At 53.7% G+C, this 16397-nt stretch overlaps 1 protein-coding gene across 2 annotated transcripts in view; it reads right to left on the bottom strand.

Moving 5' to 3' along the window:
* Positions 1–16397, bottom strand: part of SLC60A1 (solute carrier family 60 member 1) — a 61138-nt gene that overhangs the window by 44064 nt on the left and 677 nt on the right. For both annotated transcript variants that reach the window (XM_077157566.1, XM_077157565.1), the window contains exons 2-6: positions 7387–7585; positions 6322–6582; positions 3097–3265; positions 2523–2638; positions 1199–1372 (exon numbers count right to left, since the gene is read on the bottom strand). In XM_077157566.1, coding sequence (XP_077013681.1) covers positions 1199–1372; positions 2523–2638; positions 3097–3265; positions 6322–6582; positions 7387–7585 — 919 coding nt within the window. The remainder of the gene's footprint in view (positions 1–1198; positions 1373–2522; positions 2639–3096; positions 3266–6321; positions 6583–7386; positions 7586–16397) is intronic.

The following is a 16397-nucleotide window of genomic DNA, read 5'->3' as shown; positions in this document are numbered from 1 at the left end:
TGTAGCCCCAACACTTTTTCCCAACCCTCTTTCTGCTAGAAATGCAACCCAAGCAAGTACTTTCTTACAGCGGATTGGGCTACCAGAAAAGGAGCGAGTTCCCTATCACTAAAGGTGTTTAAGCCGAGACTATGGACCCCGAGGAAGGGATGTTATATGGTGATTCAAGCCCTGGTGGGAGGTTGGACTAGATGATGAGCTCCAAGGGTCGTGTGGTAGATTGAGTTATGCCCCCCAATTCATGTGCCCACTCACTAATCTCAATCCTAATTCACATTCCTGCAGGAGATCATGCATTGTAAATAGGAACTCTTGAAGATGCTATTTTTAGTCAAGGTGTGGCACATTACTAGGGGCCTTACGGAGAGAAGAAACCAGGAGCCAGGAGTTGGAAAAGACCATAAGGGGAAGCCAGAAGTCAGTGGAAACTGAAGCGCAGACAAGGCTGAGGCCATTGCCATGTGATGGGAGGCAGAGATACAACCCTTTGCCAAAATCTTGATCTTGGACTTCTTGCCTCAAAACCATGAGCCAATAAATTCCTGTTGTTAAACCAAAATTAGTGAGTGGAATTTGTGACAGCTGCTCTGGAAAACTAAGATGGGTCTGTACTCTGAACCCCTTTCCAAGGGCTGGAAATGTGGACATACACTGGGACAAGAGTCTTAATCCACAGTTTGGGCCCAGATCTCCCAACTCAGCTAATGGATCCTAAATGCCAGTCTTGCTACTTAAGAATCACCTGGGAGATCTTCAAAATGCGGGTTCCTGGGCCCTAGTCCAGAGACACTGAGTCACAAATTTGAGGAATCCTGGCCTCTACCCCATCCTCTGGCTTGAACAGCTCTGGCTAGGTGGACGCTGATGTAAACTCAGGAGGACCAGGGCCAGCTCTGCTTTCCTTATACCCCTGCAGGCTAGCAGCTGAGATCCCCACCCACCTCCTGCAGAGCCTTCCTTTGATGGATATGAAATTAGGGGCCCAGAAAGGAGAAGGGATATTCCAATGTCACACAAACAGGCTCCACACACCTTAGATTACTAAGCATCTATTTCACTCTCCCCAGTGTCCACCTACATTCCAACCCTGTTGAGAGAGTACAGTCCCAAGCAAATGGCCTGGGGCACTGGGAGGGCCAGGAGTGAACTGAGTGAACTGATTCTCCGGGTCTCTGAGCAGTAAAAGGAGATCACTTACCATGTTGATGAAAACCATGGTAGCTGGCTTCATTCTGGAGGAGATGGGAATGGAGAAGAGCCGGCCCAGGGTGATGAAGCCCCAGAAGAGGCTGGGGAGGTATCCAGCCACCTTGTGTCCCATAGACAATGGTTTTGCCACTGCATAGCTGTACACGAAGGCAGAATATGCCCCCTGTGGAAAGAACCGGCCCCAATGAGCACACCTGCAACCTGGCCACAAGAGCCCTCACAGAAGAAGTCCAGGTGGGGGTGGAAAGGCCTGATGGAGGGCTGATTCTGCTCCCAGAGGCCCAGAGCAGGGCAGGCTTGGGACCAAGGCCAAGCAGTTCATGCAGGCCCAAGCTGAGAACAGACCCTGGGGTGCCAGATTACACTCCGCACCTGGGGAGGCCTTAGAGTGCCAGGGAGGTATCTCTGGATCTCCATAGGGAACCCCTGAGGGGACTGGGCAGGCAGATGCTGCTCCCCACTGCCAACCAGAGCAGAATCCTCAGTTTTTATTTATGAGTATTTCACAGGTTTTGGGGTGTCACAGCTTAAAAACAACAACAACATTAAAAAAAAAAAAAGGTGTGAAATCCATTGCCCTTGCACCAGCATCTCATTTTACAGATGAGAGAGCAGAGGGGAGGTAACCTGCTCAAGGTCACACTGAGAGTGGGAAGTCAACCAGCAGAGGAGAAGTGACTTACCCAAGGTCATGCTGAGAGTTGGACATCAGCAGTCATGAGAACTTTCCACTGGGTCACCTAAGTGTTTTAGGGCCTCTGCTCTGAAGAGTCCCCCCATGTAGCAATCGGTTAATCAGTCAGCAATTCAAAAAACCCCTCCTAATCTAATCCTAAGAGATTTCTGAAAAAAGGTACTAAATATAACAGAGGTCACCCTTGGAACGAGTAGCTGGGCCCAAATCCTTCCCACAGCTTGTTTATGACATTGGCTGCAGGAGTCTGGGCTTGTACTGTATTCCAGGAAGCAGTGTGCCCTAGTGTTGATGGTATGACCTTTAACTGAGAGAATAGAGTTCTACTCCCTTCAAAAAATGTGGATAGACTGCACTTGGTAACAAATGAAATGGGCCCACAGCCAAAGAGTTAAAAAAATAAATAAACAAAAATAAAAGCAACAGAAGCCCTTAGTACTAAGGGGCTGTGATACTGTCCTCTAGGAATTTCATTTAGTTTAGATTTTTGACTCAGCTATATTATAGGTGAGAGCCGTAGGAAACCTTGATGCCCCTTCCTTTCTCTTGCCACCCCCAGACTTAAGTCTCTGGGGAGGTGGGCCCACCAATAAGGGGCACCATCTGAGGGCAGGCTCACCGTCATCCCATCTGTCATGAACAGGACCAGGGCGGCCGTGATATGGACGCCAAAGAAGGAACAAGGGCGTCCTTTAAAGTTCTTCCTTTGACAGCAGCTGAACAGGTCCTCATGCCCTGGAGAAGATACAGGAGGAGCAGGGGGTGAGTCCCAGCTTCTGCTTCCCAGCTCTGCATGCCCTGGGGGAAGTGCCTGGCAGTCAGAAGAGCCCTGGCAAGGTGGGGGACCACCTTCTCCAGCTTTCAGTCACTTGTTGGGAACAGCCTCAGGGATAGTCAGCCCCCATTCATCTCACAGTCCTGGTGGGACCAAGGTTCAGAGAGGCTAAGTAACTCGCCCAAGGTCACACAGGAAGAGTTGGGTGGAATTGGAATGGAGGTTGGAGCCAGAAGTCTTGCTTCTTCATTCTCTTGGCCAAACTGCTCTCCCTCTTGCTTCACATGACCATACCAAAGTGAGGACCACGGGATTTTTCCAACCATTATCACCTGCGACCCAGGTCTCTAGGGGAATGGGGGTGGCAGGGAAGCCTTGATATAGGGCTATGAGCATGAAAGTTCATTAAAACCTCCACCTGGATTTGGCTGACGCTTTGGGGGCAGCGAGGCGGTATCTCTCTTCTCGGGAGGCTGTGTCTCCATGGCGAGCTCATCTGCAGGCAGGAGCAGGGGGCTCTTCCGGGAGCAGCAGAGCAGAAGTCGCTCCTTGGACAGCAGAAGCAGCACGGCCATGGGTACCGGAAGCTGGGAAGCAGGGGAGTGGATGGGCAGAAGGTCAGGACATCCCTTTCCCCAGCCGGCTCCCCCTCCCCACTCCTGGCCCATAGTACACAGCACCACATGGCAGTACTGCACCTACTGTCCCAGTCCCATACAATGCTGAGCACAGACAGCTCTGTGCCCAGGGTGCCTGCCTAAGAGCCATCTCCAGTTAATGCAGCCAGGTATCCCGACTGGGGGCAAGCTTAAAATATCCATTTCCCTAAAAAGACAGACATTTGCCAAAGGCAACAGAACCAGGCCTCTGCTGGCCCCAAGAGAGGTGCCAGAGGTAAACCTGTTTCTAACACCCTGACCCTGAAGAGTGCAGGGCTTAGCCCCTCATACCACTTTAGGCTGGTGGATCACGTGACATGTCACCAAGCAGTTTGGTCTTTGTTCATCACAACTCTGTCCAGTGTGCCAGCTGGAACTTATTATATCCATTTTCCAGAGGGGGCAACTGAAGCTCAAAGAAGTCATTACCTGGTCCTAACCTGTTAGATCTAGAAGAGACCTGAGGGGTACATGAGAGACCAGAGAACGGAAGCGCTCAGGTCCCACGGCTGTCTTGAGGCAGCGCCAGACCAGAACCCGGGCGTCCAGATTCTCCGTCCAGCGCAGTCTCCTGGTCAGGGGCTGTCTGTGTGACCCGACACCTGGGAGGGTGCAGAGGCTGTCCTCACGGGCTGGGTGTCTAAGCTGGCAAACGCAGACAGGGACCTCTTTCTATCAACACACGCGGGCTCCAGAGCACAAGCTCCGCCTTAAATTCACTGCTATGCACGTCACGCCCCTTGGAGGTTTACCTGGACTCCCCAGAGCAAGGGAGAAGGTGCCTCCTGCTGATGAGGTTGCCTGGAGAAACCTCTAACCACTCCCTCAGGGGCCCCTGCCTGTGTCTCACCGTCCCTGCCGCCAGGAAGCTCTTGATCCCATCTACTCTCTGCCCTTCCTGCTGCGGCTCCATCCCAGTTCCTTTTGCTTAGAGGAAGCCCAGGGAGCTGCGGAAGTTTCGCAGAGGCTGATGAGAGCTGCCAGCTAAGGGGCTCCACGTGGGGATGGGCAGCCCCTGGCCTAGTGCTCGGGGGAGGGGGAGGGGGGGGCCCACCCCGCACCCGGAGGCCGCTGACCCATGGGCATTCTGCCAAGTCCCCTGAAAGAGGGGAGGGCAACTGGGGACTCTCTCCATACTCAAGAATAACTCAAAGTCAGACACAGTCCCCTGGCAGCGTTCAAACCACAGATCAGAGCAGAGTGGGAGGAGACACCGCCCCTGCCCTCAGGGGGTCCCCAGTCTGATGGGGAGACACAGCCCTGCCTCCAGTCTGACTGATGCAGGAAACAGGAAAGCCACACAGAGGCCTCAAATGGCAGAATGCCGGGTAAAAGCCAAGGGGAAACAGCTGTAAACGAGGCAGCATCCCTCAGGTGGGGCCCTCCAGGGAGGTTGTGGTGAGGACTTTACAGCGGATTGGTTGGCTTTGCCGGCAGGAACACACATGATCTTTGCGATAAAAATCCCGTTCAGGGAAGGCAAGCTCCCGTTGAAGTCAGAGAATGCCAGGTGACAGCGTGTGTGTGTGCATGCGTGTGCCCACAAGCGTGCAAAGCCCCATTCTCTTCTGTGGTGGACTGTTTATTTTCAGAGACAAATCAGTGGAAAAAGTCCGGAAATTCTGCAACAAACAAAGGTCCCTCTAATCTGCACCTCACAGGGCAGGAGAGAACAGACCTCAGGCTTAAGCTGGACCTTGCAGCTTCCTGGTCCCACTGTCTCAGCCTTGAGCTTGTGATGACAGTTCTCTTTCCTCCTGCAGGTCCCCCCTTGCAAGGCGCAGGCCCAAAGTTGCATTGTTTGCAAAATAATGGATGGCCCAGGGTAGAGAAAGGAAAGAGCAGCATTGCGTTTCTGAGAAGCCCCCAGTGAAGATTCTGGAGAGTTCCAAAGGAGGAGAAAGGAAAAATAGATGGTGCCTGTGTGGGAGTACCAGGAGGTAGGCCTGCACTAGGAGTCTGGAGGCGGGTCTAAACAGTGATAGGAAAACACCCCCTCACCCCCTGCTCAGTGGCACTGGGCGGTCTCAAAGGCTCATTCCAGAACCATTTGCACAGCATCTCTCTGAGGCCCAGCAGCTGGGTGACTGCTCTGGTTCCTGAGTCCAGCCTCTGGAGGAGTGACAAATCTGCCTAGTGCAAGGGGAGGCTCTAAGTCAAGGGACAAGCAATGCAGTGCATCCATCCCACAGCTGGGCCAGTCGCCCCCTGGAACACTCCCCACCCCAGCTCCACGCTGGGGCCTCAGCCAAGAGCCAAGGCTAATCCCGGGATTCCCGATGATTCTCCCCCAGCCAGCTGGGGCCAGGGTGGGAGGATTCCTCTTCCTCTAGCCCCCTGCTGGGCTGACATATGGAGGGATTCGTTTTTGGTGGCAGAGCACCAGGAACAGTTTCCAGCCAAAGACCAGAGTAGGTGCTGACCTGGCAGGGAAAGATGAGTAGAAAGAGAGGTGCTGAGGGGTCTCAGGGTCTGGCCCATACAGAAGGAGCAGTCTCCACTCTGCTCTGCTCACACCACAGGCTGCCTGGACAGGCAGAGCCCCTCAGAGGCCACCTGCATGGCAGGACACAGGAGAATCACATCAGTGCCTCTGGACTCTGGGGCAGAACTGATTTCTCCTGCAGTGCCGCCTTCATCAGGCCTTGAAGGAAAAGAGATGGTTGCCCAGGGAGCCTCAGATGACTTGAAAATTGACCCTGATTTTCTTTGAGCTAAACCTGCTCACTGCTTTGCTCTTCCTTGAGAATTACAATTGCAGAATGCCACCACTAAAGGACCTTGGAGATGCTCTCTTTGGACCCCCTTTATGTTCAGATGAGTCCTGGGGGCCAGTTCTCCCAGCCTCCTGCCTCCACAACAGCTCGGTTCACCTGGAGCCCCAGCACACACATCTCACAATCAGAAGACTCTGCATGGGGTGGGTGTGTGCGTGTGGACTGTCCACTAACTCCCCCACCCAGCTCTGCCCCAGCGACACTCACATTGATGAGGCCCATGATCCAAAAGGCGTAGGACACACGGCTCCCTGTCCCATCCTGTGGGGGCAGCGCGGGGATCGTCTGGTTGTACCGAGGCAGGGCCTCTGAGTTTTGCTGGCCCAGGCCCCTGGAGACATGGAACAGGTGGCTGCTGGAGGTGGCGTTGGCTGTGCTGTTGGCAGGTGAGCAGTCACCCTCAGAGAGGAAGGGGTCGGCGATCAGGGGACTCAGTAGAGCTCCAAAACCCACAAAGAAATGGAGCACCTGCGGAAGGAGGCGTGGGGCAGGTGGGGCGTGGAGCAGCCTTTGGGCCAAGGAAGCTGTGGCCAGGCCTCCTGCCCAGAGCACCCACTGGGTGACAGCCTCCAGCCTCGCGCCTCCGGGAGCCCTTGCCTGGGCCCCAGCATGGGGAGCAATGGCGGGTGGGAAGCAGGGGAGAGGAGAAGAGGTTCCCCCGTCCCCTCATCGCCAGGGGATGAAGCTTCTCTCTTGACCATCTTCTTGGTGATAGCTGCCAATCCTCTCCCTCCCTCTCTCTCTTCTTTCCTAAACCTTAACCCCCAGCTTCAGGCTGTTCTCCAAGTTAGCAGCCACCAGCTAACACCCCAAAGGGAACCACGGACAATAAAGGAAAAAGCTGGACTAGAATCCTGGGTGACTGGGAGAAGGAAGGAAGAAAGATGTACTGAGCGATGTACAGAGAAAGGAAATAAAATTGCACTTCTTTTTTCCAGTTTATACAGAACTTTCTCGCATTAGCACTTAGATTCCCATGGCAATACTGCCGAGCAGGCAAATGTCATCACTCCTTTTGAGAGATGAGCTATGGAGTATCTCAATATCTACGTCTAGGGCTCTTTGATGGCAAAGCGGTCACGGTGGACGGAGACCCTGGGGCAATTCTGGAGCCACCCCGGCCCAGGGGGAAAGGTGGCGGGACCTGGGGAGAGGTCAGAAGGGAGGGACGTAAAGGAAAACGAGAGGTGGGAGGGGCTGGGAGGGATGGAGAGAGAGAGCCAAGGGCGCCCCCCTCTCCCCGCGCCGAGCCTGGGCCCCTGGCGGGCTCACCTGGAGGAAGACGGCCGAGTCCTTCTGGTACATCCGCACCAGCTGCATGTTGGCCACGGTGTCGATGCAGCCCATGGCTAGGCCCGCCAGTGCCATGACCAAGGCCAGTAACTTCACGTCGCGGCAGAAGGGGATGACCGCAAACACCAGCGAGATGGCCAGAGAAGAGGTGAAGAGGGCCCACAGCGACTGGGCCAGCCTGGGGGGCGGGGGGGGCGGGGGAGAGTCAATGGGCTGGGGACCCCGGACATCCTCTACTGCCTGAGCGACTTCAGTGAAGCTGCTGGTAGAAAGGGGAAGGGAGCTGTGGAAGAGGCTGTTGGTATCAACTTTGGGGCACGGGCAAGTTGCTGCATCTGCCTCAGCCCGAGATGACAATGCCCACCTCGTGGCGGGGCACGTGGTGGGCACCTACCAAGGGGTCACTGTTATTTTACTAATAAGCAATTAAATGCAAAAGTAACTCCTATGGCAGTTGGGGAACGCATGAGGGGGAGCTTTTCTGAGCATCTCAAAGGAACCCATGCCATGTGCTTGAAACTGGGGGCGGATCTGGGGCGGAACCTGAACCCAAAGCCCCTGGGCAGAGCACTTCCTCTCACCCTCTCTGCCTAGGGACGGTAAAGCCCCCAATCTTCTCCAGCAGGCCCCAGGCCTGAGCCCCACAGCCAGAGTCCACGGCTGAAGCATTTGGGTAATTTGGCAACCCCTCTAGTGGGCAGAGGTCTCAGGCGTGGCAAGTGTTTGGGAGGGAGGAGGAGGAGGCCCTGTGGCCGTCCCCACTGGGAGGGGTCGTGTGGTGACCCTGCTGACCGTCCCCCTTCTTCAGGGAATAGAGGAGGAGGTGGCAGAGCCGCAGGAAGGCAGGCGGAGGCCTTTTGCTCCATGAGTGAATGAAAATGAATGAATGAATGAATGAATGAGCGGGGTATCTAAGACTCTGTCAAGATCTTTTGGGGACACTGTGTCCAATAATCCGGTTCTCAGGGAAAGCGCTAAAGGCTTGTATCTCTGGGACCAGACAGAGAGGCTGTGGGGGTGGAGGAGGAAACGGGACAGCGAGGGGGACCTGCCAGGGAGAGGCTGCGGAAGAGCTTTGTCAGCTCATGAAGTGCTGGAGAGCCCCCAGTCGGTCTCCAGTCTGGCTGCTGAGAAGACCTGAGTTTCCAGCACCTCCAGGAAAAAAGGGAGGCCCCCAGTAAATGGCTCAGACGGTTTCTTCTCCTGGTGGCTTTGGCTTGCAGCAGTCTCATCTTGACCTATCTTTGATAAATCCTTTATCAGAACGGCCCTGCTGACAGCACCAGTTCGTTATTTTCTCTTTCCTTGTTCCAGGCTGATCTGATGGGGAGATTATTGACCATGGCTCCTGCTAGTTCCCAGCTCAGACCTCAGGGTGTAGAGGAGGTGGGGGGCTGGTTCCAACTGCAAGGCCAGTCATTAGGAGGGAAGCAAGGGAGGGTTGAACAGTGGGGAGACCCTCCTGGCTCCTCCTGTCCCCTGGTGTCCCTGCTCTGGCAGTTCCCAGCACCGACAGCCTGAGCCACATTGTACCCGTCTGGTTTCCTGTGTTTCCACCTCCCGCAACGTGACAGCTCAGTCTCATTTGCTTCTTCCTTGGCACCCAGTGCACAGGAGATGCCAAAACACACTATGGCTGATAAAGAACCATAGACCTCTTGTTACAGTTCCCTCTTTCTATTTCCCCTTCCTTTCCCTGGACAAGGTATCCCAACTCAGAGTAGGCAGCTTCCTGTGTGGCCTGACATCAGGAACAGCCAGAGCGTTCCCTATGTCCTTCCCTCCTTGGACCCAGTACACAGGACATGACATTTCTCCCCACTCACCACTTTATGGTGAAACGTGGAGACCCCAAGTCAAGTGCAAGTACTCTTTTGAAGAATGAACACATGTCCATTGTCCTGAAAAACTTGAATTCAAGTATTTACACAATCAGTCCTATAGCAACGTCTTAAGGGAACTGGACTTGGGATCAGTAAACAGAGATGAAAAAGAGCTGTGGGGTGGTGTTGGAAAGAAAATGATGACAGCTTCCGGCATCTGTTCACAGCTTACAGAACATCTGCTGCACACAACAACTTTGTGAGACAGGCTTTGCAATGACGCCCATTTGACCTATGGGTAAACTGAGGCTGAGAAAGCCTACAAAAGTAACTGACAGAGCCTGGACCCCAACCCAGGTCTTCTGACTTTTATATTTCCTGTACCATACTGCTTTTTCACGGTGTGCAATGGAGCAGTGTGTGTACGTGCATGTATGAGAGAAAGAGAGAGAGAAGGAAGAGCTGATGTTGGGCCAGGGACCAAGCCTAGAGGGAGGACAGACAGGAGGGAGCAGGAGGCCAGGGTCTGCAGAGCCTTGAATGGCAGGATTAGGAAGCAAAGGAGAACAGCTGTAGTCTCTAGAATATCTGTCCCCCAGCGGCCCTTCTGCTGTTATTATCGGAGCTCCAAATGTTTCATATTACAACTGCTGGCTCCAGCACGAGCTTCCCCGAGGCAGATGCTGAAGCCTATTCGCTGTACGGCCCCCAGGGCCTGGCCCTGAGAAGGGGCTTAGCACAGGGTGGCTGGACGTTGCCAGTGAAATGGAAACAGTGCTTGAGGAAGGATTGTCTTATCACTCCACACAGGAGGGCCTGGAGAAAGGAGGCCAGGAGGCTGAGGTAGGAACTGTGCTAAATTATCTGATGGGAGTGACAGAAAAAGGGAGGCAGACAGAATCAGAGAGATGGAACCAAGTTGGGACGGGTTGCCAAGAAGGTTCTGAGTGGAACACAGAGTGACATGGGATAAGGGGAAGGGACTGGGGAAGGGCTGGTGGCCACAGTGGGCTGCCGGTCAGGCCTCCCCTCATCCCACCTGTGCCCTCCCATCTTGTCATGCTTGAGAAGGACACTAGATGCCCACAGGAGGTTTTTTTGTTCCCAGGCCCAATGACAAGCAGAAAGGAAGGATACAAAGGGAATGCAGGCAGAAGAGAAGGGCTGAAGGGAAACCAGGCCTGGGAAGTCCCCTCCCTGCCACCCTGCCATTTCCTGATTTGAACTGGAAATGAAACCGGTCAGCTAAGGATGGGAAGGCCTGAGCTCAGGTTGATCCTGGGGTTCTTGGGAGCCAAGGGGATGGAGAACTGTGTCCAGCAAAGCGGGGCAGCTGCACCGCAGGAGGCCCTCGTGGTGGAGTCCCAGACTGACCGCCCTCCCGACTGCCTCAGCAGGGCTGTGCTCGCATATTCCAAAAATTAGCTGGAACAAATTTCTTTAGAATGGTATTGCTATTGCCAAGGAAAAAGAAGGCCCAGATATATCTCAGAGCCTGTTTTAAATGGCTTGTCAACAGGCCCCTCTAGGAATGTGGGTAAATTGAAAATTATGGAATAATATGTCAAAACAGCTTTGGTAGCGTGGGCAGTAGCAGGATTTGTAACCAGAAGACCTGGTTCTCGGGCCACCTCTGCTGCTTGGCAGTGGTGTGGCCTGGAAACCTCTTCCACTTTGCCCTCTGGGCCTCAGCGGCCTCTAATAGGATGGAGGTGGTAAGACCTGCCCCCCGAGGCTGTGGTGAGGGGTCCCTGTGATGATATGTTTGATCCTCCTTTCCTTGCTCACTGGGATCTTTGGCCACCCGCAGCCCCTCCCCATGCTCACACCCTCCCTGCCGGCCCTGGGCTCCCACAGAGAGCACTGCTGGACCCAGGGAACCCCACAGGAAGGGGACAAAGAGCAGCGCCAGCTCCTGTACCCTTTCCCTGGGCCTGTCGCTATTCCTGCAGCAACTCTCTCTGCGACAACTCCAGGGGGTTGGTCCAGGGATGGTTAGAGGAGGGGCTCCACGGCCCCCTCATCCCCCACCCCCAACCCACAGAATCCCAGCTAAAGTGTGGCAGCGAGAACCTAAGAGTCCTGCCCTCCATTCTACAGAGCAGGAAGGACAGACAGAAGAAGAGGCTGAGTAGGGCTGGGCCAGGACCCAGTTTCCTGACTCTCAGTCCAGGCACAGGCCTGCAGAAAATGAGCCATGGAGTGTCACTGACCTGCCCTCCCTGGTGCTGGGTGCAGAGGTCAATCCAGGTCAGTGAGAGGAGGGGTCCCACTGCCCCAAGGCCTGGAGAGGCCCGGGGGAGCAGCCTAGGCAGTCCGGGAGACCCTGCCATGCAGGAATCCAGGCCACGGCCAAGTTACGTACGAACGGCTCTGCATAGAAGGTGCAAAGTGGGGAGGGGAGGGACTGGGACTCCAAACCCAACTTCTGTCCGAGGCCCTCCCCAGTTTTGCTGTGGCTGTGCCTGGAAGTGCCCACCCTGCCCTACTCGCTGTGCGACCTCTCACTTCCAAGGCCTCCTTTCCTTGACCACCTTGACTAGGCAGGTGGCCCTGTCCCTATGCTCCTGCTCTTGCCCTCCAGGTACTGTGACAAGAGGGAAGGGCTCCAGCAGTGAGATGCCAGCCAGCCCGCTCCCTAGGGAAGGGGCCTGCCCGGCTCCACGCCAGCGCTGGGTGAACCCGGGGTCTGGCCACACTGGCTTTCTCCTCACATTTTTACCTAGGAAAGTCTGTCTGCCTGGCAGTGCAGCTCAAGACACCTTCCTTCCCTCCTTCCCCTGATCCCTCTTTCTGCTTCCTTCAAGGACCAGGAGAGAGGGGCAAAGAGCAGACTCAGAGGCATTCCCAGCTCCATTCCATCCCACAAGTTGCAGGCAACCCCTGAGCAGGCAGCCCTTGAGTGAGATGGGGTGGGTGCCTGGGATAAGAAATCAGGAGACAGAGGGCCCCTGCGAGCTGGGCAGGGAGTGACTGCCTCCCCGGAGAGGGTGATGGGAAAGGCAGGTTAGACTGAGGCAGGAGGCTGGGGAGAGGAGGCCCCCTCTCGCCTCTACACAGACACCCCTCCTTGTTCAGGGCCCTTTGCTAAGCCTGGGGTGTGGCAGGGGTAAAGGTGGGGTGTGGTCAAGTCTGCTTTTGCGGAGGTCCCCAGCTAAGGCAGGCGTCTGCCCTGGGATACTGCGCCCTACGCACAGTGGTGTCCCCGGCCTGGCGGGGTGTATCTCTCTCGCCTTTCAGGGCCAGCTCAAACGCTGCCTCCTTCAAGAGGTCTGCCCTGACCACCCAGCTAAAGTAGGCCCCCCACCCTCAACTCGGTCACTCTCTATCCTTCTCCAGCTTTAGTTTCTTCATTTTTCTACCAAAAATTGTCCCCCACAATGTCAGCTCCAAGAGAGTAGGGACATTGTCATATCACCCCTAAAATATGAGATGGTTGGTTCAAGAGATAGTTGTTGAATGAGTGAATCTATAGATGATATGAGTTTTGAGATTTTTGTTAAATATTTAAAAATTTGAAATTATACATTGCATCTCATAAAATTCACCTATTCAAAATGTACATTTCACTTTGTATACTCAGAGTGCTAAAAACGGTTACAATGTAAGTTTAGAGCATTTTCATCATCCCCCAAAAGAAGCCCTGCATGCATCAGCAGTCACTACCTTTTCCTGTCTCCACCCCCACCCCACCCCCAGTCCCTGACAATGACGAATCGACTTTCTGTATTTAAAGATTTGCCTATTTTGGATATGTCATATAAATGGAATCATAAAATATGGGGTCTTTCATGTCTGGCTTCTTTCACTTAGTATGTTGTTTTCAAGGCTCATCCATATTGTAGTATGTGTCAGTACTTCATTCCTTTTTATGGCTGAATAATATTCCATTGCATGGTGTAAGCATTTTGTTTATCCATCCATCAGCTGATGGGCATTTGGGTTGTTCCCACTTTTTGGTATTCCATTCTATGAATGTTTATGTACAAGTTGATGTGTGGATATACATTTTCAGTTCTCTTGGGGATATACCTAGGAGTGGGATTTCTGGTTTATATGTAAATACACACAGAGAAAGATTTTTAAAGCAAGAACCATGCTGGAGCAGGTACCCTGAAGGCTTTTGGTACAGGTTTATTGCATGCTGAAGGGTACACGCTGCTGGAGGGAGAGGCTGAGGTTTTCTAGATGAGGAGCCCAGCCAAAGCCCAGGTCAGGGGAGGGAACTAGCATTCCTGGGGCAGGTGCCTTGTGCCACTGCGGCCTGCCACGCCCCTGCTGAGGAGGAGCTTGGGGAGCACAGCTAGCATGGGCCTGGGGAGCAGCAGCGCAGGACACTGGATTTGATGCAAAGGGCAGAAGGGAGACATAGTTGGGGCTTGAACAGTGAGGGATTTGCAAGCTGGAAGGAATTTAATTTTTTAAAAAAAGTAGAGAAGGACATAGCGTATGGGGCAAAGAGAGGGAGCACTCAGCCAGCCTTCAATTAAGAAGGTACGGGCAGGGGAGAGGTCAACGTGAGGCAGGGAGAAGGCTGGGGCAGCTCAGAAAGTCATTTATCTACCCTGATGCCTCTGAGATAAAGGGGTCTCCCAACTGCCCGGGGTGGTTAGACAGGTCCCCAAGACACCAGGAAAAGAAAACTCACCTTTCTCTACATACCCCCTCCCCTTTCCTGTCATACCTATATACTCTGCCAGCCAGGTGACTTTTTGTTTTTCTCTGAGAGTTTCCTGGTCACGGTAAGCAAGATTTTCCTAAGGAAGGTCTAGTCCAAATGCTTCCTACTCTCATTGCACTCCTTTCCCTCTGGGGCTGCATGTGGTCTCCTTTAAGCTCTCTGGGCTGTATGCCTCAGAGCCAAACACACACACACAACGAGGGCTGTGGCGACACCGAGGGCTCAAGTCCTGCCCTGCACCCATCCCAACATCCAACCCATCCGAACATCCAACACTCTCGCTGCAATTTCTCCACACACAGCTCTCTAATGCACACGTCCTGTCCTTGTGGAGGCATCCTGAAGCCCCATGCAGCCCGGGGTCCCAGCCCAGGCCAAGCCGTAGGCAGGGCCCTAGCAGGGACCCTAGAGAAAGAGGCACTGCCTCGATTCTCCTCCCTGGTTTGTCATTCTGCACTCGCCTGCCTCCCCCACAACAGCTGGCCCTAGCAGATTTGTGCATCCAACCCCCCCCCACTCACAAGTACCAGCCGAGCACTAGCTGATAATCAGTTAAGCTGAAAGCACTTGCAGGGGTATTAGCGTTTTAATGGAGACATGGTGAGGGCCAAAGAATTGAGCTCTAGAGGCTGGTTTCAGGACTGGTGGGGGTTTTGTTTGTTTGGGGGTGGGGGACTGTGATGAGCTGCCCGGGGCTAGCTAGGTGAGTGGACTCTCTTATATAGGACCGCCCCTGGAAGGTCCCTCCATTGCCACCGGAAGTCTGCTCTACTCTTAACCACAGGGAAAGGATTCTTGATGACATTTGGGGGTGGCCTTTTCTTGGAAGTGGAGAGAAGAAGGTTCAGAATTCAAATCTGAGCCAATATTAGGACCTAGGGGGCCTCAGATCCCAGCAGGAAGCCCCAAAGGCCTACAGTTCCCTTCCCAGGAGTGCCAGAGCCCAGAGACATTCATTCCGTATCTGTGCCTGATGTGTGCGGTTGAAGCTGACCACTCATAAAAGCCAAAGGCATTTCCAAAGTAACTGGTTCAAATGACAAACACCTGAGTTCAAGTCCTGGCTAGGCCTCTTACTGGTTGTGTGACCTGGAGCAAGTTTCATAACTTCTCTGGGCCTCAGTTTCCTCCTGCATAAACCAGAGATGATAGCATGACCTCACAGGGTGTTGGGAAGATTAAATGAGTTGATAGATGAGGGGTACTGACAGCAGTGCCTGGCACAGAGTAAGCGCCCCAGTGCGGTCATTTTTGTTATCATTACTTTTTTTCGTGAACCTGTTTCCTGCCACAGGGCTGTCCCGCTGCTTGTTTAGAGCCCCTTGTTGAGTAAGAAGCCCTGAGGGAGGTACAGAGCAAGCAAGGAAGAGATGGCCCAGTTACGGGTGTGTACCTAAATCCAACATGCCAGCTTGCCATTTAACATCACCCCTCATTTCCCTTCCAGTTCCTTGCACTATGCATATCCCTAAAAAGTTCCAGGTGAGGGAGCTTTTGTAAGTCAAAATATTTTTAGAAAAAAAAAAAAAAGAAAACAACAAAACCCTGATATTCAGAGACACGTTATCTTCATTTCTAATCAAACCTCTAGGCAGAATGAATCTTGAGCTTTTCCTTAAGATTTTGTTAATCCCCCTGCACATTCAATCCTATACAAAACCCATAAGACACTGGTGTACTTGTTATTTAAAAAAAAAAAAAAAATTCTGTTTACAAGAGGGTTTTGGTAATGGGGATATGGAGATAATGACACCCTCCTTGATATTTTTTTGTAAGTTTGGGTGGCTTAAAGTGGGGTTCATCTGAATTGACACCTGAGCACCTCTTCACTAGCTCGGAAAGCCAGGGGGGGGTCAGAAAGCCCACCCTTAGGGAGACCTCTAGACGTGAACTAAAGGGTGGCAGTTCTTGGCCCAGAATGGCCCTGCAGAGGTTTCTCTGGGATAGTTGGACTGCAGCTTTGTTCCAAAGCTGTCTCCCCATCCAGGAAACCTCTAGGGGGATGAAGCTCTAGAGTGGCACCCCAAGAAGCAGTTCTGGGGGCCATGCCCAGAGAGAGTCCAGAGCCCCTCCCTGGAGCAGAGGCCAGCTTCAGAGGGGAGCAGAAAGGGAGCCCTGGCACCTGGGATGGAGAGCCGTGAACCCAGCTCTGAGTGAGACCCCCAGCACCTGCCTACCCGGGCCTCACAGGAAGGTCCTGTATGTCTCAGAGGCAGACGGCTCTGCTTCCAGGGGCCAAGGCAGGAAAGGTACCCTGGCTCTCTCAGGGGCAGGGCCATGCAGATTCTCCAGCCCCGTGGCCACTGGGAGTGGGGAGAAGTGCCAGCTTCTCTGGAGCTGATAGAGTGGAGCCTGTGCTCAGGGCACTCTGTGAAGCTGCAGGCCAGCTCTGGCCCCCCAGCACTGCCCCTGGCGGACACTCCCACTCTCCTTTCACTTCACTTCCAAATCTGCCCCTGGCAGCAGGGGGCTACCCACTAACCTCA

This window comes from Tamandua tetradactyla, chromosome 4 (assembly GCF_023851605.1).
Source record: "Tamandua tetradactyla isolate mTamTet1 chromosome 4, mTamTet1.pri, whole genome shotgun sequence".
Lineage (NCBI taxonomy): Eukaryota > Metazoa > Chordata > Mammalia > Pilosa > Myrmecophagidae > Tamandua > Tamandua tetradactyla.
This window is presented reverse-complemented; position numbering and strand designations above follow the sequence as displayed.